General features: G+C 38.6%; 1 protein-coding gene and 2 non-coding genes across 3 annotated transcripts; 2 read left to right on the top strand and 1 right to left on the bottom strand.

The window, feature by feature from the left end:
* Positions 1-72: 72 nt before the first annotated feature.
* LOC142338670 (protein archease-like) lies at positions 73-22,014 on the bottom strand. Its single transcript, XM_075388533.1, has 3 exons — positions 21,803-22,014; positions 3,435-3,703; positions 73-1,965 (listed from the first exon to the last, which is right to left on the bottom strand). Exons 1-3 carry the CDS (start codon positions 22,008-22,010, stop codon positions 1,876-1,878), a joined length of 567 nt encoding a protein of 188 aa, XP_075244648.1. The 5' UTR covers positions 22,011-22,014; the 3' UTR covers positions 73-1,875.
* On the top strand, positions 2,558-2,630 carry Trnak-cuu (transfer RNA lysine (anticodon CUU)). Its single transcript has one exon. It is a non-coding gene; the product is annotated as a tRNA-Lys (tRNA).
* Positions 2,946-3,018, top strand: Trnak-cuu (transfer RNA lysine (anticodon CUU)). Its single transcript has one exon. It is a non-coding gene; the product is annotated as a tRNA-Lys (tRNA).
* Positions 22,015-22,370: the final 356 nt, after the last annotated feature.

The raw sequence follows: 22,370 nt of genomic DNA, 5'->3' as shown, positions 1-22,370 counted from the left end.
TTCTGTTTCAGAAGTCATAGCTCAGCCATATGCTTCGAATCGAAGATCGATACCGATTCGCGTTAAAACAAGCCTAAATAGATCCTGAAACGCAAACAACCAGACTCATCAGAAATTTGAAGAATATTAAATAAACAGTATTAAAAATAAACAGCTCTTTGTATGAAATTAGTTTCCAAAATAGTAGAGATATTTAAAATGAAAAAGATCAACAAGCAATAGCACCTCACACTTAGCAGCATCGAAGTGAACACCCATCATGAACTCCTCCGAAAATGACAATTTATTTCTCCAACCAATCTCTCTTCTCCAGAGCAACAGCCCCTTTGCTAATCACAGCACCATTTGCTGAACTTAAAGATTAGTAAAACTGCACAGATTTCGAAGACTAAGCTCCGAAGATGATGCACAAGTCAAGGCGGCTCCTAAACTCGATAGTGTCATTAAACCTACTATTAATGGTTAGTACTGACCGATTCGAAAGACAAAAATACCACATGCGAAATGAAGGACGAGGTCAAGTCTCACCAAGATAATGAAATTCGAAAGCTAATGAGACCACCCAGAGACTCAGACGCCAGACCGGGCTAATCGGTCCAGAACGAGAAGTTGGGGGCAAACTGGCCAAACACAAAGCACGCAAGATAAGTAGAAGATCAGGACTACTTTGAGACAGAATTTTTGTTCAAACACCATTTTCGCACTCTACTTTAAAATTAGAGCGAAAAAAATTCACGCCGCAACACCTCTCGCTTTTTCATTCCACTTCCTGTTTCGGCGTGACCAAAATCACTACTCCAATTTGACTTCAAAAATCATGAAAATGTGTGAACAGATCTTAAAAAAAGACAGCGCCCCAATACAATTCGAATTCTTTGAATTAAAAAACCAAGAGAAGGCCAATAATAGCCCCAGCTATCGCTGTGCGACTATTAAAAAGACACTGTCAATTACAGTTCAACACTTGAGCAAAACATCTGCGTTAGCGGCATGGTTGGAAAACTGTTAAGATTGCGTCTGGATACAGGAACGACCGCTCGTCAATAATGACTGCTACCAAAAGCTCAAAAAGAGTAGAGCAGCAGAAACAGGTCAAATTCATCAGCAGTCGAATACCAAGGCAGCACTTCAGCAAGGCGCTCTGATTGAAACAACTTCTAGAAGACTTTGGTGTACGCCAGAACCAATCTTAAACATAACCGATTAAACGTCAGAAGAATTGCTCTCGAACTAGTGGGAGCTCTAATCAATTGCAGCCCGCTTCAGTAGGTGGGGGAGGGAGGGGGAGCCTAAATGGGACTAAGAAGTTCAATAGTGGGCTTCAAACAACTACATTAGAGGTTAACATATACCACTATTAAGAATGAAAGTAAAACATGGCACCAGTTTCGAAAAGTCAAAATTGTTAAGCGAAAATTTTCAGTTGGTTCAAAGAAAACAATTTATTGAAAGGATCCCAGCTGCGTTTAGCAGCAAAGATCAGAATCTTATCAAAATATATTGCTGTTAGATGTCAGATGTTGAAACTTCCAATCTTCAAGTTTCCGAGCTTATATGGTTGGGCTTATATGGTTGGGATACCTGAGAAACGAGAATCAATTCCTGACATTTAATGACAACTGTCACTCGCTCTCTGATCAATCATTTGAACGCTATTCAATACCTCGCGTCATCAATTCTACACAGCTTTCAGCTTTAAAGGTTCATATTGCCGACCAGAAGGTCAAATATGAGTTATAGAATGTAACACTAATTGGGTTCAATGGTGCAAATAACAAGATCACATCTCTCAGGTCTAATTGAAGCAGTTATTTCTGAGGCGGAATCGCTTCATCGTGATCGTGCTTGAGTTGAACATCCAGTGCGTTACTTCCTTTAAATGTCCACAATGACAAAAACGTCACACATGTTCTCTTTCTCGTGAATTTGGAGATTGGAGTATGTTATAGCCTTCACTTCTGTGCCCTGAAACAGTTGAAACAACAGAAACTCACAATCTATTCTGGAAATATTTCCTTTGCTACTCACGTCTCTGAAAATTTGTTTTGTGCGTTTTTGCACTAATAATGGTTTACATAGCCTAATAAATTGCGGGTAAATCCTATAATATTTTTAATGTACCATTTAAAATTAATTATTAAGAGCTATGATCTACAGAATTAGGATCTCTTTCTTTTCACAATGAACAAAATATTGGTTTGGATAAAATCACCTTCAGCTTCTTGAGTAAAGTGTTTGAACCAAATAAGTATTTTCCCATATTTTGGTTTCTACAGATTGGATCGAACGAGTTGCATGAAAAATTGATGAAAAATTGCTCTGATTCTTGTTCTCATCGCGATTAGCCAAGCTGACGTCATCCGGACGCGACAAGTTGGGGGAACGATCTATATGAGCTATGGCGTGTTCAACTTTTTGGCGCTGCAGGAGTTCATAATTAGGAAGATTCTGCAAGATTCAGAGGCTACTAGCCATATATCCACAACAAGTATGAAGATTTTAGGTTTGCTGATATTAAAATAAACGATTCGGAAATCATTTCAAAGTCAAGCAGAAAGCCCGGCTAGCTCAGTCGGTAGAGCATGGGACTCTTAATCACAGGGTCGTGGGTTCGAGCCCCACGTTGGGCGATATCATTATTTTTTCTGAAACCTGCTTATTTCAAATATTTGTGCAAACGTGCACATCTTCATGATAAAGCAGTGATCGACTTATTGAAAAAAGCTTCAAGTATTTACTTCATCTTGATTGGAAACACTGAATTGTTGTTGTAAGCTACCAGTGATCGTTTCAAGATCGCTGAGCAAACTTTAAAAAAGAGCCGTTCTTTAATTTAACGCGAGCTTACAAAAAGCTTAAAAGTCTTAGAAAAGGTAAATTTTTATCAACTAAACAATCCCCATTAAAAATAACGATTTTGAAAACATTCCAAAGATTAGAAGCAAGCCCGGCTAGCTCAGTCGGTAGAGCATGGGACTCTTAATCCCAGGGTCGTGGGTTCGAGCCCCACGTTGGGCGATATAATTATTTTTTGAAACCTGCTTATTTCAAATATTTGTGCAAACTTAGCACATATTACGATCGCAATAATCGATAAATCAACTTAAGTGTTTATTTCGTCTAGATTTGAATAATTGAATTAATGTTCCAGACTACGAATGATCGTTTCAAGACAGCTAGGCAAATTATAAAAATGAATTTCATACAAATACTTTGGATCTTTTCCGTTTGTGCCCCCCAGCTTAGTGGGCGCATATTATTTGCACCCCCCAGACGCACGTGCAATATATATTCTTAGAAATTGTAAACTTTTATCGACTAAACTACCCCATCCAAATTTAATTTAATCAGATTTAATTTAGCCCACCTCACCCTCGCGGACTTTTGCAACAACGAGAAGCTGATATTTAATTAAAATTCACTCGGTTACTAACCTGTGGGTGCTTTGACAATTCAAAATCCTCCCCACTTATTGTTACATCTATCTTCAATGCTTCACGGTCAAACTTCGTAATCTCAATTGTTTTTGGAACAAAATACTCGGCTGAAAAATGGAAAAGGAGTTCGTCTAAAAAGTGGTAGAGGAGTGAGTCCAGGCCATCTCCAGTTGCTTCTGCTTGCAATTCTACTGATGAGGCAATATCTACTGTATCCAGGTCCGTCATGTACGCGAACATTGCATAGGCACATTGAATGAAGGCATCTATAACATACCATTACATTCAAAACAAGCACTAACTAACATTTTACAGTTGATAAGTTATTTTACAAGATCAGTGAGATGATAACAATAATTACATAAAATCAGATCAAACATTGCATGAGGCCAAAATTGGCTGCAACAACCTTTTTGATTTTACCAAGTATATATAACAACAGATACAGAACTGAGTCTGCAGTTGACTATGAAGTTTCGAGAAATGATAAATATGCCATTTTCGAAAAATAAATGTGAGAAGCCTCAGCGGGCCTTCTTATACTGGTCTAATTTATAAATTTATAGAATTTTAAAATGTGAGTTAACTTCTGCTTATTGTTACAAAAAATCACGTATATAAAAAACAACTGTCAAATTACCATAAAAGAGCCCCGATTGCTTCGTAGACATGTAGTCTCTTTAAAAGATAATGCAAAAAAAACTGTCAAAAAATCAGCTTTTACTAATTACTATGATGCATAGCTAAAGTCAAAAGTTATTCAACGTTTCCGAAAAACCCCATCGAATGACCTTCATTTAGAGTTGAAATCCCTCAGGTGACATTAGCTCCATATAAAGAAAGCATGAGTCGTTTTGAGAGTGGGCTATGTCGCGTGACAAATAATTTTCCATGCGAAAGAACAAATATCATCTAAGATAAAACTCACGCCACGCAAAAACTCACAAAAAATGCCATGAAAAATAACCTAAAATCAAATCAACTCTTTGAGGATAGTGAGAAAAAGCGTGCTTCACCCCATTTTATTCTCTGTTCACATTATTTACCTCTAAATATTTGCCTTTTAAATTAAAAAATCTGTATGATAGCTCTCTGTAAAGCTATTCTGGTAGGAGTTCCTACTAATATATAGGTTCCGTGTACCGTTTTTATGTTTCCTTTTCAAATATTTTTCTAAGTGTTTAGGTTCGCAAGCGTCCGGTATTCTGCTAAGATGAGAAAATTTCACAAGTTCTGAGGTTGGAAAATAGCACTAAGTTTCGCAAGAATCAATTGAAGAATGAATGAATAATTCGTGTTATGCATTTCGTATTTATACTTTTTATTTACATTTTTGTCCAATCAGAATTGAGTTCATTCTATTAATAGATAGTGAATATTTTATAAGTTTTATTTGAGTCTGAGTCTTCATGCTCGATACTGCGGCTATCTAGAAAAGCGTTTAGCATGGGTTGGAAAACCCATTAATATGTGAGTTTGATCTCTGGTTTTAAGTAGTGTCAAGTTTTTCTAGATCGAAAATGTTCAGTTTTGTGGGTTTGTTATGTGCACTTTTGTGTGTCAGTTTTGCTTGTGAGAAGATTCCTCGGAATGATTCTGTGGCAATTTGTTGCCAGTACAATACAACTTTTGTCGTTGGGGATAGAAATGTGAGCTTTGTCCCCTTTCGTCATTCTGTATGCGGTGAATGGGTGGAGGCATCTGGAGCTCAGGGGATTAGTTTTGCTATTATTCCTTGCGTAGCTGCATTGGCAATCTCGTTCTTAGTGTGATTAGAAGGCCCAGAGAAGTCCATTAGCATTAGTTGTAACGTCAGTAAAGATTAGATTTGAGATGAACTAATGCAAATTTTTTTTTGGGAAATGTGGTAAGAGTTAATTGAAGTGGTTCCCAAATGTCTTTTGTGATTAGATTTTGTGGGATTAGGAGGAAATGGACTGACAGAAATTGGGGGAATTTTAATGGGAACGGTGATTGTGAATCAGTGATTTGAATTTCAGTTGAATATTTAATACTTAGATTGACTGCGAGCGGTCACGAGTTTTTGGTACAAATTTGTTGGGGGAAGGGGGGGGGGGTAGATTCTTTTAAATTGTGTTTGCTCGGTTTTATTTGGAAATGGTTTTTTGGTTTTATTATTTGTCGAGTTTAGAATTATTATTTCAGTGAAGTATTATGGCTCGACAGTTAACTGGGTTAAAGGTGTCAAATATTCTATCGACACATCCAGAAAGGTTCGTTTTGTTTTTATAGTTTTAAAGTTTTTGTTTTCATTTGATACAATATTTAATATGGCCTTGTTTAGGCATACCCGGCAAAGAAGTGATCTATTGGGGGATATAAGTAAGTTTAAGGAGGAGTATCTAAAGAGGGGTAAGTTAATAGAACTTGGGTGGAAGGAAGTTCCATGGGTTGACGGATCTGGGTTGAAGAGTTGGCATCAATTAAGGGCTAAGTTAGTTGAAGAGGGGAGGGGGTCAATAGTAGGTGAAAACGGTTGGCCGAAATTGCCGTTAGAGATTCGAAATGAAGAAATAGTCGGAATAAAGGAAGACTTTTGTAGAGAAGTGGAAGCGCTTGCTGATATAAATCAAGTAGAAAATTTTATTGATAATATGCCGGCTTATCATGATGAATCACGCATATATGCTAAAGTGTCAGCTTATGATGGTTTGTATGGCTCAGTCGGCTGGACATTTAATATTGAAGGAATTCTAAATGGAGAAGTTCCCTCTGACCTAGATTGTAATAGGAGAGATGCAATGATACAGTTTGGTCCTTGGTGGACACGATCACATATAGAAATAGGTGGGAGTGATAGTATATCAAAGACAATTGTAGGAGAAAAACTGTTTCTCATTTGTGGGAGCTACACGACGTCCATCGCATTTGATAATGTTGTAGGAACACCCCAGTATTTCATGGAATTAATTAGACGTGGTCCTAAAGCTAGTGAGCTGCCGAGTGATATTTGGTTCTATTTATCAAATAAGTCTAGTGTTTTATGTCAGCCATCACTCTGTGCTCATGCTGTTTTAACAATGTCATTGGGAGTCTCCCTAGTTACTGGTTGGGAAGCACATGACTTACGAAATTCAAGAGTTGCCCAAAGGACATTTACTTCATTTGGGTTAGGGGCTCGAAAGGGAGTTGTTGAGAAACTTTTGAAAGACAAAGGCAAGGAAGCCGCTTTAGAATGGGCATTAAAGAGAGATAAGGACGTCGGTGGCTCCTCAGATGTTACGGAACATATACAATCTTTAGTAAAGAATGAATTCACTATGACTAAGAGACCATATAAGAAAAGGATTAAGTGGGGGGTGTGCGTAAGTCTAATAAATTGAGTAAAACGGGAGACGTGGGCGAGCTGGAAGAACAACCAATTGTGTACACTTTCCTGCCTCCAAAGGATCCTTCCAAGCTTTAACGTAAGTTCCAGTTTCAATAATTTGGGTTACGGCAGGTGTGAATATTTATGAAAAAGTAATTGCCCGACCTTTTAAAGATTGTTATTCCGAGCTAAGATGGTGATATATGTCTACAAATATGGTTGAACAATAATAGTTTGATGCCAATTCAGGTGCAGAATAATTGTTTTTGAGAAGAAATCGATCTTTTTGTCAGTTCGACGTACCCAATATGATGTAGGGTATTCGTTAAAAAATAATTGCCCCGTGTTGGGAAATACTGCTTCAGCGTTAAAAGTAAGTTTTTTTGGAAGAAATAAGTGTAATTAGTTAGAGTTTGATGTCAATTTACCCGCGTAACACTTTTTCCGGAGAAACATACACTTTTTTTTTAAAACTTTTCTCTCACCTATTATGTTGTGCTGAGTGGTTTGTAGTGGTTGTTCGCGCTCTCTCATGCGGTCTTCGATGATAACAGAGGTCTAAGTAATCAGATAAGAATGAGTACAAAAGTGTTTTGAACCGTAAAAAGGGGTTAAATATGAGTATTCTGCTTTTTTTGTAATTTTCTAAGTTTTTGTTAAGAATTTGTAAAAGGAATATAATGGAATCTTGTTCAATATATACACACAAGGTTTACATCAAAATGCATTTTAGTGGGGAATGAGATTAGTGTGAAGGGGTATGAGGAGGGGTGGGTCGAAGTAACAGAGAATCATTCATTGTGTAGTTCGAATGTTGGTTCGAGGGTGTCGTTGCTGGGGTTTTTAAGACTGTCGAGAACTTGTTGATAGTCAAAACAGTTGGGGCTAAAGGTGACGGTCTTTAGGGTGTATCCCGGGTCAACAAATTCTACAAAAAGGGAAATGGTACCGTCATTGCGGACAATGTAGTCGTCAAATGTGACTAGCATTGCTCGGCGACCATGACGCAAGTAAAGGTACATGGGGAAAGGGAGAATTGTTGGGAAGTAACCCTCGTCATGGTCTTGTCGGTAAATATCCCAATTAATGAAGGGCGAATTTACATTATCGTTTAAATTACTCATTTTAATTAATATTTAGTAATTCAAATTCCCCGTGTAAAAATTCCTCTGTGCTAAGTTCTATAAATGAAATAACGTCAATGTAGGAGGGAGAATTTTTTTCAAAAATTACTTTGTGGGTTGTATTTTCGAACGTGGTTACCCAGAACACAATGGACTCATCAGGAAATTTAAGGTATTGATCAAAATAACACAAGGAAATATTAAAATCTATATAAAAATACATAAATAGGGTAAATCTTGTGGATATAAAATCAAAATATGGGAGAGTGTCTTCATAATGTTCGAGTGAGAGAAATTCGGGGGTTGAGGACCTGGACATTAGTGTGTTTGGGATTTTAGTTTGGAATTGTCTATGGCGAGTAAGGGGGTTGGCTGAAGGGGGAACTTGCGATTGGGGAAGGGGTTAAAGGCTCATCTGAAATAATTTCGTAGTCGGGGGATTCTGGGGTGTCGGGGATAGGCTCGGGATGCTGTGAGTGTTGAGGGAGGTTGCCAATAACTAAAGGATGGTGAAAAATGAAATCAATGTTGGCGTTTTGGTTATTGTTATTTATGCAGTTTTGGATTTCTAACCAAACGGGGGATGTGTAGTCAATTATAACAGGGTATGTGTGCACGGTCACTGTGTCGTTGATAATAAATTCCTGGCGTATATTAAGTTGGATGAGTGGTTCCTGGTGTAAGAAAAAGGAGATTCTATAACTATCGATTGTGGCGTTGTAATGATTAAGGGATGTAAAGATTGGGTTTTGTATTTCTATGAAAAATTCGTAAATGGGTTCAGCCATTCAAAATTTTGTTTTTCCATACAATTTAGTAAATGCTGCTACTGGAGTCTGTTTTCTGCATTCAAGGAATAAATAGTGAAATAATGCATTTCCCCAAATATTTCCGCTTTTCTGAAAATAATTCCCTGTCTTGTGATTGGTTGGTAATTCAAATTGCCATTTTCGCTTTAGCTCTTTGTTAAATCGTGTATATTTTTCATTTTTGGGGTCTGAGTTGCGTTGCATTTCACACATTCGCTTCCCCGTGTGAGGTTAAAACTGTATTTGATTTCGTTTTATTTAAAGTTATTCTGGTTTGATTCTGTTATGTGGCAGGTAAGTTGATTTATCATTTTTCTCGGTTATTTAGAATGTGATTCCTTGGTTGTTGTTTTGTTACTAGAGTTTGATGGTCCCTGATGTCCTCTTTTTGGATTTGAAAATCAAAGAACCTGATAGGTCTGCTTTTGCTCGAATATTAAGAATACCGCTGTTGCTAATTTCTGTTTCGCGTGTCTTTCCGTTGGTTTTTGTGTTAATGCTGGACTGCGATTATTTATGCGCAAACATCTTTAGCGCTTGAGCTGATAACTAAGCGGCGTTTTGGAGGCTGATGAGATTAGCATTGTAATGTAAAAGTTTTCTTTTTTTCTTTTAAGTTTCCGGTTTTTTTTTTTTTTGATTTTTTTTTCCAAATTTTGAAATAGTATCTTTGAGGAAAGACTTAGGAAAAATTTTAAGCCGGGTTCCACGAGGAGCCCGGGGATCCGTTATTCTTTTTTTTTTGAGTCCGATTTTTGGGCTGAAAGTTTGAGGGTCGTAGCTCTTCTAGTTTTCGAGATATCGCACTTTAAAGTTGAAAATTTTTCTCGACACTTGTAATTTTTTTCAAAATTAGTCTTTCCAAGGGAAATTTTTTGGACTTAGGCGTTTTTGCTTCTCAGATTTTTGTAAAAAAATTTTTTTTTCCTTTTTTTTTCTTTTAAATGAAAATTTTTTTCTCTTAGACACTTCCGGTGTTCATGGTTCGAAGCGGGTATGCTCCGTAATGGGTGGGCAATTTTGGTTGTGTATGGTCTGGTATATGAGTATAAATTGGTTGAGAAGTGACAGGTGGAGGTCTGTTAATATGTTCAATCGTTAGTGTGGGCTCTTCCGATCTTTTCAGTCGTTTGATGTAGTCCCTCAAAAAGGTGTACGGTGTACGTACTCGTGTGCTATCGTTGTCCTGCTGGGTGTCAAATTCGTTTTTAATTTCCAAAGGCAGAACAAGTGAACATTTATGTAGTGGATGTTCAGGATGCTCTTGTAGATATTCATAGTCATTGATTGCAACTACTTGCACTGGCTTCGTTTTGATCTTTCTCCCTTCGTGTGTTATTCGGAAAGGAAACCGGCGGTGTAGTTTTGCCCATTTATGTAAAAAATGTGAGTATGTGAGATGTAGAAAAACACTTATCAGGAATGAAAGGAATCCAAATAATAATGACATTTGCCATGGAATGTATTCTTTCAGTCTGTTCTCAAGCTTTGGTTTCAGTGCTTGAATCTTCTCCAATATTGGTTGTGCAATTTTTTCGATCGTTTGTTTGCTGGTTCTTCTTGAATCAATTTGTTGGAATTGTGGCTGTATCTGATGTAGAATTTGAATTTGTGCTTCTGATCTTGATGAGAAACTTGGTAATTCTTCAAGTGGCGGTAGGAGGTTAAAGATGGTACTTATTGGGTCAGGTAATTGGAAGTCAAGTCGTATTGCCGGTACCGAATCGCAAGCTGTAAGATCTGATCGTAAATGAATGTTTGGTCCACGCAGTTGTTTTCCACATCCCAGTGTAATGATGCAAACTCTGCATCCAGGATGCTCAATCCTTGCTAAGGGATTGCTGCCATTCCCTGCGCTCTCGATGAGTGTGTAGTCGTTGCTTGTTGACGTAATTAACCAACGACCGAAGCCGAGATTGCGAGCCTTTTCAGTCAATGGCAATTCGATTACATCCAATTGACAGCGTTGCAATGCAAGTAGCTCGTCGTCGTGGTATAAAAGTGTAGCCATGCAAGACTGATAAGTCTGCTCTGTAGGTATGGCTTTTGTGCATATTGCATATTTTTGGGACCCAATACAATTTTCGAGCTCTTTGTCATCGATAAACGCGAGTTCTTCTCCGTCGTCCGAGACGGCCATGTATTTGGCTTCTAAACGCCAAACTAATGCTTTGCCTGTATCCCCGTCTAGCATGGGGATGGGAATGGCATGCAGCACATTCATAACTGTGCTCTTTGATGCCATCGGTATGGCCAGTGTCAGGATCAGACCTGATTCAATTGCCTCAACTTGTGTGACCAATTTTGTCTCATAGTACGAGAGAATGTCTTGGATTGGTATGGCAAGTGACAATCGGTCCTGTAGCCCATTTTGTTGTAAGTGTACCATTGTAAGGATTTCATGGAGCTGCTGACGAGGTACCAGCGACATAGGTAATAGCTGGTTCATGAGTGGTGTTAGTGAATTCAGAACGTTTATTCTAAAGGTGTACAGAGCTGCTCTGTAGGTTTTAATGTTCGCCAGAATTGTCTGAAAGATATTGCTTAAGACAAGACTGTGTTGGTTTATTTGTTCGCGTACATAAAGGTATTGTACGCAATTTCTCATATGGTGGACATTCTGACGGAGCGCAGTGAACTGCCCCTCTGCTAGCTCCCAGTTCCTGTTTTGGGTTTTAATTATCTCGTCCTGCGCCTCTTTTATTGCTTTAAGTTCTCCCGAGACTACAAAGAATTTTTCGTTCTGTGAAGTTGTTATCTGTTCGACATGTTCTGTCAGGTATTGGAGGTAAGCCATGGCTTGTCTGATGTTTTCTTGGTTTCGTTTTACCCGTTTGTCGCATCCTCCAAATACGGATTTGATAAAGCACAGGAGTTTGTCTCCTGCGCCAATGCCAATTCCCAGAACTGCAGCAGCTGCGGCTGCAGCGGCTGCTGCCCTTGGTTTTCGAGAAAAAGTTGTGTCCGTTGCGGCGTGTGAGCGGAGGAGTTGTGACATTTCTATTTTTAAGGTTTCGATATCCTGCTGTGCGAGTTCGTTTTCCATGATAGCTTGTTTCGCGATCCATTGTAAACCAGATGTTGATTCAGTCATGTTGGTATAATTGAGTGGGCAACCATAATTCTTTGAAGTCCACATACTTGCCAGTTCTCGAGTGAGATTTGTAAGTTTCGACTCTACTGTTTTATTGTAGACTGGGTAAGGGACTAGAATTTCTGTCTTTACAAATTTTTCTGTTAAGAGAATTTTCTGATGTAAGTTAAAAAGTACACCATCTTTAGTTGCCACTGCCGGCTGGTTACTTGAGGCGGTTTGAATATTTGTCAATAAGTAAAGTAGGAAGCAGGCTATAGCTTGTTCTGGAAGGTAATTGAACATGGTTTATGAATGGGGTTGTTTTTTTTTTCGAGTTGAGAATGCTGCTGATTTCGAAGTGAGTAAAGTTGAAGAATGATTTTACTAGTTATTTTTGTGGTATATATAGTGAATACAAGCGATTGTCATTGGGCGAGATAATAGCCAATAAGAACGGAGCAGTAAAGTAATGACGTCATAGTAAAGAATCTTCTGTATCCGTTGCGTAGTCCAGAGTTTGATGAAGATTACCGTCAATTTGTTGCCTATGGAGAGTTAGTGGAATGACCCGTCTTCTGTTTGGTAAAATTGGGCCTAGGTCTATTAATTCTCTGGGAGGTACCCTATGCCTTAATGGCGATGAGTGCCTAGGACCTTGGAAATTAATGTCTGAGTCAGTTTCTGTTGTTTCGAATACTGGATCGTCGTACGATGCTACCTCGTTATATTCTTGGGAGTTGGTTACTGCTAATTCGTTTGCTGAATTTCGCAGAGAATCTTCCATTCCTGGTGTTTGTTCAGTTGCATCATTGTTTTGGGGCACTGAAGTGTTGGTTTCCGCAGAATTGAAGGTATCCTCGATGTTTCCCGAGGCTATTGAGAAATAGAACTCAAGCGAGGACTCGGGGTCACTGCTGCTAGTTTCTATATCGCTGTTTTCTGTATCACTGAAAACAATGGAGAGGTCAGGGTCAGGGTAATGACTGAGTGGGAAGTAAGTGATCACTTTCACTTGCGGATCTTCTTCGGAAACTTGTAGGCTGTTATATACTGAGTGCTCTCTTGCCAATGCAAGGTGGTCGCTTCGTCTCAGGTTGTAGGGCCTTTGTGAGCCAAATCGTGCATCTGTTTGAGGGAAATTACTGTTTGCGGAAAAGACGTAATCTCCCACATCTATTGTTTCTGGTGTTTCTCTTGCTTCAGACGGCACGGAGCCTTCTACAAAGAATGTATTTTCGTCGTATATAGTTTCCTGTTGTATTTGTTGATGGTTTGTTGGCGGTTCTCGTGCTGAGAAGCTCGCTGTTTGTACATTTTGATTGAAACTGATTGATCTCGTTTCTGGCACTGTTCTGGGTAGAGTCATTGCTTCTTGGTTGATGTGGTTCTCGATCTGGTTATCAAAGAACTGAGGTTCTCGTTCCTCTTCAGGGATTGAGGGATCGGCCTCAAAATTTCGAGGGTCGATTGATGCTAAGTCTTGGATTTCATATTGTGGTTTTATTGGTCGCAATCGCATTCTGTGTACACATTGTGTATAGTTTGTGTTAATTTTCCGCACAATATAGTTGGCATTTGTGAGTCTCTTTTCCACTCTGTACATAGGAATCCATCTGCTCTGTTGTTTGTTCATAGTTGCGATTTGTGTTGTACATTTTGGGTCCAAAATGAGGCAATAAGTGTGCTCTTTCAGAGGAGATGCATTGGCTTTCCTGTCGTAATATTTCTTGTATTTGAGGTATGAATGAATAAGATTTTCTTTCACGGAAGCGAATAGCTCAGTTGTTTTATCCTGGATTTCCTTTATGCAATCCGCTTTTGGCTTGTGTTGCCAAAGACGTGTGTTTTGAAAGCGTAGGTCGAGTGGGTTGACTGGTGTGCGTCCGTGAAATACGTCTGATGGCGTACACCCTATTGCTGGAGCGTAGGTAGTGTTGTGTATGAATACTGCAATATCAACGTATCTATGCCAGTCAGAAGACGTTTGGTTTTCATTTATTCGCAGAATTTGTTTGAGTGGGGCGTGGTTTCTTTCGAGTAATCCAATTGTTTGTGCGTGTTTCAATGTGCAGTGTTTGAGTTTGATCTCAAGAATTGTGGCAAGTTCGCTCATTAAATGTGATGTGAAAGCTGTCCCTAGGTCGCAGATTATCTGTGATGGAATGTATGAATGTTTCAGGAAGATAGAAATAAGCGCTCGGGCTACAACGTCGGCGTCACCTTTCATCAGAGGTATTGCGAATAAGTATTTCGAGAAGACATCTATCCCGGATAATATGAAGGTGTACGGTGAAGGGTGCATTTTGCCGACAAGGTCGATGAGGAGTACATCTGCTGGAAAATTTTGTAAGGAAGACATTGGTTGTAGAGGCGGTCTCAAAGCTGCTGTGGGACTAGGTTTAGTTTGTAAACAAGTCACGCAGTTTCTGATGTAGTCAGTTAGTGTTTCGGTGAAATTGGGGAAATAGAACCGCTTCCGAAATTCGGCTATGGTACGCGACACACCTTTATGTCCGCTCCAGACACTGTTGTGGATGCGGAAGAGTACTTCTTTTTGCAAGTGAATTGGAACACAGTATTGTTTGATGAAGCTGTTGCCCGTGTGATTGTAGAACTTTCTGTGTAGCACTCCGTCAAACATAGCGAGTCTTGGGTATTGTTTCAGGTACTTTTTCAAGTCTGCTGAGAGATATTGGGCGGTTGTTGGTGGGCCTCTTTCGAACCAAAGGATAACTCTTTTGATGTCTGAGTCTTTTTGTTGTTCGGCTCTTAGATTCAGTGGCGAGTGACCGGTTGTATCAAAGTCGTCCATTGGATTGTGTTCGTGTATTGCCTGGAGCTGCGCCGGTTTTATTTGTTGAATATGAACCTCCTCAATGATTTCTGTTTGGTCTGTTTCGTTGACGGTCTGAAAAAGATAGTGTTTCCTAGTGTTTTCCTTGGATGTTGCGTGCAGGAGTGTATTAATTGAGTTGTCCGGGACTTCGGCGGTAGTGTCAATTTGGACTTCACTGATTGGTATCTTCGAGTTGATGCGAAGTGTGAGTTTCTCCTTCGGGTTTATGTGTATCCTTGAGAGGTAATCTGCCGCGAGGTTGGCTTTTCCAGGGATATGTCCTAGTATTATGTCAAAACTCAATACGTGATCTAATGCGTTCCACAGCGTTGGTGGAATGATCTTTGTTTGAAAGAATCTGGTGACAGCTCTGTTGTCTGTCAGGACTAGTACTGGTTTCTCGCATCCCCAAAGGATGTTTGCAAACATATCAAGGGCAAAATGAACAGCAAGAAATTCTTTCGCGTAGATTGACATCTTGAGTTGATTTGGTTTGAAAATACGTGATCCAAAACTTACAGGTGCATAAATTTTGTGTTCAGACGTTCCGTTTGCCGTTTGGGTGTAATCCTCGATCATTAATACAAATCCAGCAGCATAGAATGATGCATCGGCCATAATGACATATTGTCTATTGGTCATCGGTAGCCTCAGTGATATTTCACAGGCTGATTGTAGATCTTGTGTCAGTTTCTTTAGCATTATGGTGTGTTCCTCTCTTATTTCAAAGTCTGTTTCTTTCTTAAGTAATCTGTAAAAAGGAAGCAGCTTTTCTCCGAGCTCTGGTATGAAGGCTTTGTAAAAATTGAAGAAACCGATCATTCTTTTTGTTTGCTTAACCTTTTTCGGCATCTTGAATGTTCTGAGAAACGTCGCGATTTTCTGTTTGATGGGGGTCAAACCCTCTGAAGTTATCGTGTTCCCCAAGAACTGAATTTCCTTCAAACCAAAGGCGCATTTATCTGTAGCTAGCTTCATTCCTGATTCTCTGATGCACGTAAAGACTGCTGATAGTTTTTCCAGCATATCTGGGAGATCATGAGCACCTATTCCAATATCGTCTACGTATTGAAAACATTTGTCAGCGGTAATTACGGGGTCAAGATTCTGTCGCATGAATGAGCTGAATGCGCTAACACTTCTGCTCAGTCCTTGTGCTAATCTTTTAAATGCGTAAGTTCGCGATGCAAAATTGAAAGCGAGCAGTTGAATGGATTGCTCGTCGGCCATTGGCACGGAGTAGTATCCGTGGCTTCCATCCATTTTGCAAAAGAGCTTTTTGCCTGCAAGATGGCTTCCTGCGTCAGCCAGTGTTGCTATTGGGAAATTGTTGTTGTTATAGTCATTTCGAATCAAGTGGTTGATTTTACGCAGATCTATTAATATTCGTAGTTTGCCATTCGGTTTTCTTTTTGCAAAGATTGGTGATGAATATCTACTGAATGGCAACGTTGTAATCACGCCGTAGTATTGTAATAAGGCGAGTTCTACTAGGAGATCGTCTTTGAGGTGGATGGAAACTCTTTGGTTTTTTGAATATACTGGTCTATCAGTATCAGGCGTCAGTTTTACTGAGAATTTTGAGGTGTAGCCAATGTCAAGGCGATGTCTTGTAAATATATCGTTGAATTCCAATAAGAGATCCTCTGTCTTCTTCTTTTCGTCGTCTGTTAGGACACTTCCGTGCCAGTTAAAGGATTCCAAGAATATTTTTCGGTCCTCTGCATTATCCAGTGGTCGAATGGACTCTCTCTTCTTGAAGCGAATGAGTTCTTCGTAAATCCGTTTTTCTAGTCCTGTGAGTTTGGATGGATCTTCAGTTGTCTCTGGGGTTGGGAACCAATATTTTGCGTTGTGGTTAATTGTGATGTGATTTAGCTGGCCCTTCGCTACTTTCTCAATATGTTTCGATATGGTTTTTCTTGTCTTTGAGAAATTATTTGTTTCCAGCAACTTGGGCTCTAATGGGATAAGATAGCGAGCTTGTTCGGGTGTGATTATCGTGAAGGTTGCAGGTAGTGTGTTTCTTTCGATTGTGATCGGTACTTCCGTTGTGTTGATAGCCATTAGTTGAATTGGTTTGTCCTTTAGCATTCTGTTTATCGTACTCGTGAGGCAAACTCCTATGTTTTCGAATTTTGTTGTGGGCTCTACTATTCCAATTTGGTGATCTGCTTCTAATGGTTGATAGGGCATGAGTTCAATCATTTTCTGTTCGCCGGGGTTAATGATAACTCGAGCGGTTGTTTTTAGATAAATTTTACGCTTATTATTGAATCGTTTTGATGTTTTTGAGCCTGCTGTCTGCATCAAATTCAGCTGAAATGTGAAATCAGGGAAATGTAGATAGCGGTTGTGGGCGTCGATTGTTATTTCATTTTTGTCGAAAAAGGGGAATCCAAGTAATATGCCTGAGAGTTTCTCAAAAACCATAAAGTCCTCTGTGAGTTCTAAATGGCCAATTTTGAATGTTAGTTTTGTCGTGAATAAGATTTGAGACTGATGCATAAACGCTGTGGAGACCGTAATTTCCGGTGGTGCCTTTTTTATGGGTTTTTGCGTTAGATGATTGTAGATTTTATCAAAATGTTTTTGTGACATAGCGCTACTAAATGCTCCAGTGTCAGCTATCGCTTTCATTGTAATTGAGCCTAATTGAATAGGAATTAGAAAGACGTTTTCGTTATAGCTAGTTGTACAGTAAGAAATTTTTTGTAGAAAAGCATGTAGGTTATTCAGTTTTTTGGCTGTTGGTTGAATGGCATTGTTGCGTCGCGATAAGGTGGTTGCCTCTGAGTGCAATCACGTGCGGTATGCTCGTTGCTTGCGCATATCCTGCAAAAAGTGCGCATTGGCGTGGGAGATCGTTGTCGCTGGTTGTATTGTTGACTTTGGTTGTTGTATCTGCTTATCGCGTTTGTACCTCTTCCTCTACCTCGATAGAAAGGACGGTTTTGATAACCTGAGAAGCTTCTATTTTGGTTTGGCGTTCTGTATGCTGTGTTATTTCTGTTGTAGTTTGTGAAAGGCTTGTTAAATTTATTTTGGGTGGTGTTCGGCCATCTTGGTGGCGTTGTTTGTGAGACTGATGCCTGAATTGAAGCTATTCCTGCTGCCATTATGTTTTCGACCGCTTGGTTAAAAGCAGAGTTTTGGGAGCTTGTTAGTGAGTTGAAGGCTGTGGTGTGTGCTGGCTCTGGGTTTAATTGGTCTATTCGAAGTCGTCTTTTGACTATGGAGCATAAGTCGTTTACTCCGACATTGTCCAATTCTCTGAGAAGAACTTTTTTGTATTTGAAGGGCATCCCCTGTATAAATTGTTCTCGGATTCTTCTTGTGCGCTCGTCATTGCGGTCAATTCCGGCACCAACGTCATCGACGATTGCTAAGTTGGCAAGCCGCTGTAAGTCAGTTAGAAAATCGTCTGGTTGTTCCTTCACGGGATCAAATTTTCTGCTCTGTAAGTCTAACTCAAAATTACGCCGTTGGTCTGGGCCTGAGTAGCGGTTGCGTAACTGTTCTAATGCGTCATCAAGGTCGTTTCGTGTGTTTTCTGGTAAGCGTAGATAATAGTTTAATGCGTTTCCGTCGAGGTGTAAATGTAGGTATCGGGCTTGTTGGTTGTGATCCGCCGGAATTCTGGCAACTGCTATGCTTGCTCTCAAAAGACCTTCAAATTGGTCCCAGTTTTCGTTGGGTAGTCCGGCAAAACGTTTGAGCGATACGTGTGGTGGGTGCGGCGCGGCCATATCTGTTGTTGTTATTTATGAGTGAAAGGAACAATTCTCCTGTTGATCTTGTCCGTTTGTTTTCAATCGACAAAGTGGGCAGGTCTGGCGTATTGGTTTTTGTGAGGTGATTAAGTTGGTTTTTCCTGTATTAGCTTCTATAAGTTCGTGTATATCACCTTCTGGGAGTTTAAGTTTTAATGAGTTTGATTTATTTTTAATAATGAATATTCCATACCTCTTGGAGATCGATGGAACAATTTTGACATTGGGGAGTTGTAAAACGGCATCCAGAATTTGCTTGTTTTTGAGTGATAAATTTCCCAAAAGAATAAACATTAATTTGAGATAAACATGAATTTTGAGACAATTGTTTCTTTTTTTTTTTATGAAGCTTCAGCTGTGATGATTTTTCTCTGATTCCGTTTCTTTAGTGTTGCAGAATGACGCTCTTGATCTCTGTCGCCATATGATAGCTCTCTGTAAAGCTATTCTGGTAGGAGTTCCTACTAATATATAGGTTCCGTGTACCGTTTTTATGTTTCCTTTTCAAATATTTTTCTAAGTGTTTAGGTTCGCAAGCGTCCGGTATTCTGCTAAGATGAGAAAATTTCACAAGTTCTGAGGTTGGAAAATAGCACTAAGTTTCGCAAGAATCAATTGAAGAATGAATGAATAATTCGTGTTATGCATTTCGTATTTATACTTTTTATTTACATTTTTGTCCAATCAGAATTGAGTTCATTCTATTAATAGATAGTGAATATTTTATAAGTTTTATTTGAGTCTGAGTCTTCATGCTCGATAATCTGCAAAAAACATAGCTGGAATAAATTGGGCAGCCAGTCGAAGCAGAACCATCCTATATTCTTTAATTTAAAAAATTGAAAATATAATTAGACATTTTATGTATATAGATCTTTTATAGCTTTTTTGAGCTTGGAAAACTTCGGTATTATTTTAAAGAACTTCTAAAAAAAACTCCGAGAAGAGCTACGAAAAGCAATACATTTCTATGAGCACGATCGAGCTTAGTAAAAAAACGAGCTTAGTAAAGCCGAATTGTTCATTTTTGCAATAAAATTTTAATTATATTGCTAACCCTTCAAAAACTCACATTTAAATTTAATTCCGAAAACAATGACGCTCAAGATTGCTCAATATTTTTTTACAGAAATAAGAGTGAGGTAAAAAAAATATACATTAGGGAGTACATAGATGGCAACATGAGAAACTGAGCTAACGATTTACTGATGCAATTAATGGCTGTTAAATCAGCTATCTGAAAAAAATCTGTAAGCTCGTATTTAATTTCAATCCCGATGCCTAATATGCCTAATATCTACCTAAAATTAGTGCCACGTCATCTGAAAACTGAGGAATTCATCAATTACTAAAACACTAATTAATAGAGTTCTACTTTTGCATGTACGAATGGATTAATGTACCGAGCATTGTTGAAATGAGGCAAAGCCTAGTTGAAGTGGAGCCACATGACCAAATTGGCAAGATCGCATGACTTCTGGTGTGACCATTTTTCTGGTATCTTCTGAAGAGAATGGTTAAAGAACTCTGCTTAAACCAAAAAACTTTTAAACGAAAAAATAAGCTCATTGCTCCGAAACAGAGAAATTTAAAATCGAATTTTTATCAAAGGAAAAGAATCCAAGAGCGAGCAACTTGTAATGAAAAGAAAGGATAGTGACAAGATTAACATTTTCATACAAACAAAACTGTTCGTATTCTGAAAACTACTTGAAAAGACAAATGTTTTGTTGCTTTGTTCTTTAGTGGAAAAAGTTCTCCCTCTATATACACTAAGGGATATACTAAGAAAAGGGAATTTTTCCCTCTGGCTAACCTGATCGCTGCAGTACAAAAAAACTGATCAATTTTGCTTATTTAACTTTGAAATTTCAAACAAACCGACTAACGTCGGAGGAATCACTCTCGAACAACTAGCAAGGCTGGAAAAGCTTTTATGGTGCAAAAAACTTTGACCAAAAAAGTTTGGAACCCGCGACCTCTCAGTTCAGACTGCAGGGCATTAACCATTAACGGGCTCTGTACTGTCTTTGCGCACAATCGGTTTTATTTTTAGAAGCTACACACATCTCATTCCGTATTGAATTTTTATTGGAAGAAGAATTGGGAGCACCAATCCCGAAGACGGTAAAGTCATTAGAGCACCATTACAGCAATTTACTGTTATTACTAACAGTACTATTAAGTACTAACAAACGTTGTATATTGGTGATCTGATCTTAAGTGACGCACATGCAAAGATAGACAAAACTTCTATTTTGAGCATCATGACGTAAGAACATAAACAAAAAACGACCCTCATATTAAGAAAGAACCACCAAGACTCTAAGCTCAGCTTGGAGCTATAATAAAACTCTGGTTAAGTATATCGAATTTATTCTTTAAAATCACGAGGCTTCAACAATACCTGGCTGTAACAAGGTTCCCTTAAGGATAGGCGCTCTTTTTTAGATCGCTAGAAACATCCAAACGCTATGATAAGCTATAACCAGCTTAACAAAAACGAATCAATCAGCTAAACACATATCCAAATACAATCCTCTCTACATTTTCAGATTTAAGCGTCTTTTATATGAATTTTTTAAATCTTAAAACATGGTTTGAAAAACTGGCTGTGGAATTGATGTGCATGTATCATGAACTTTGCATACACTCGCAAATGACATTATTCATGCAAGTTTCAGAAAGTAGGTCTTATAACGGCTTAGAACACTAATTCGGAAATTCCAGCAAAACTGCAACATTCAGGAGGTTGGTTATTAATATTTTAAGAGTTCACCCATTGGATCAGCAATACCATCGTTGTCAGTAGCTAAAATTTGAAATAATTTTTCACACCTGAAAAACCTCTTACTAGACTTATTTCGAGCGGAAGTCTTTGGATATTATTCACAGAAAACACCAACTTAAAATCACATTTGAGAAATTCATTCGAGTAATCAAGTAGAGCTTGTTGTCAAGAGATGTAAAGCCTTTCGTAAGCACAATTTGCATTAGGTTGATCTCTCTCAATTAAATCTGCGGTGAACAGACAAAACAGTCCCGGACAAAATAGTCCGAACTTAAGATTGCAAACATGTGCACATCAATTAAGAAAGAAACCCCTTAAGTTATTCATATGATTGTATTTCTTTGAACAAAAATTAAGCTGATTACAACATAGCTTCTGACTAATAATGTATTTTTAAACAAGTTTTTGGTTTAGTCCTAATTCATATCAATTAAAAACAATGCATTCAGAAGTTTAACTTATAGATTATGTTTGTTAATTGTTTGTAGATTGTATTTACAATTGTTTCAATATTTTATTTGGGACTATTTTGTCCGGGACTGTTTTGTCTGTTTTATTGGGACTATTTTGTCTGGGACTGTTTTGTCCGGACACGAAATCTGCAAGTTTGCGTCACAACACTTGCCTTGTAGTTTTGGTGCCCAGGCATGCAGCTGGATATCTGCCGTGTGATCAACATACTCGTATCCAATAATAGGCCTTTTGCTCTCGTCCATCGTAGGAAGCTCAACAGATTGGCCAATAACAAACGAGATTTCAGAACCATCAAGCCCATTTTCTCCGGAGTTTACTTCCAATTCCGACTCAAAATTATCAGGTATTGATTCTGACATGAATATTTCTGAAGTAGAATTAATCGGTAAACTTAAAAGCTAATGAATACGAAAAAGGAGGCTAGCTAATGTGGGATGGTACATAATGTTCCGATCAAGCTCGTCCTCAATCTCTCGGCTGTTTTACAATTGACGCAGAGATAGGCTGTCTCTAAAAAAGCAGCTCACACTTTATCTAAACTTTGATAGATTCTTAAAAAAAGGACAGACGAATATACAAAAAGGGTTCAAATCAGTCAGATCAAAATTCTTTAATTCACCAGAACTAAACTTCGCAAAAACGAAACTACAGACATGAAATCAACTCCTATGCAATTTTTTAGTAGAAATTTTTCTATTAGAAAAAAATTAACTCACTCT

Source organism: Convolutriloba macropyga, chromosome 4 (genome assembly GCF_964194025.1).
Source record: "Convolutriloba macropyga chromosome 4, txConMacr16.3, whole genome shotgun sequence".
Lineage (NCBI taxonomy): Eukaryota > Metazoa > Xenacoelomorpha > Acoela > Convolutidae > Convolutriloba > Convolutriloba macropyga.
This window is presented reverse-complemented; position numbering and strand designations above follow the sequence as displayed.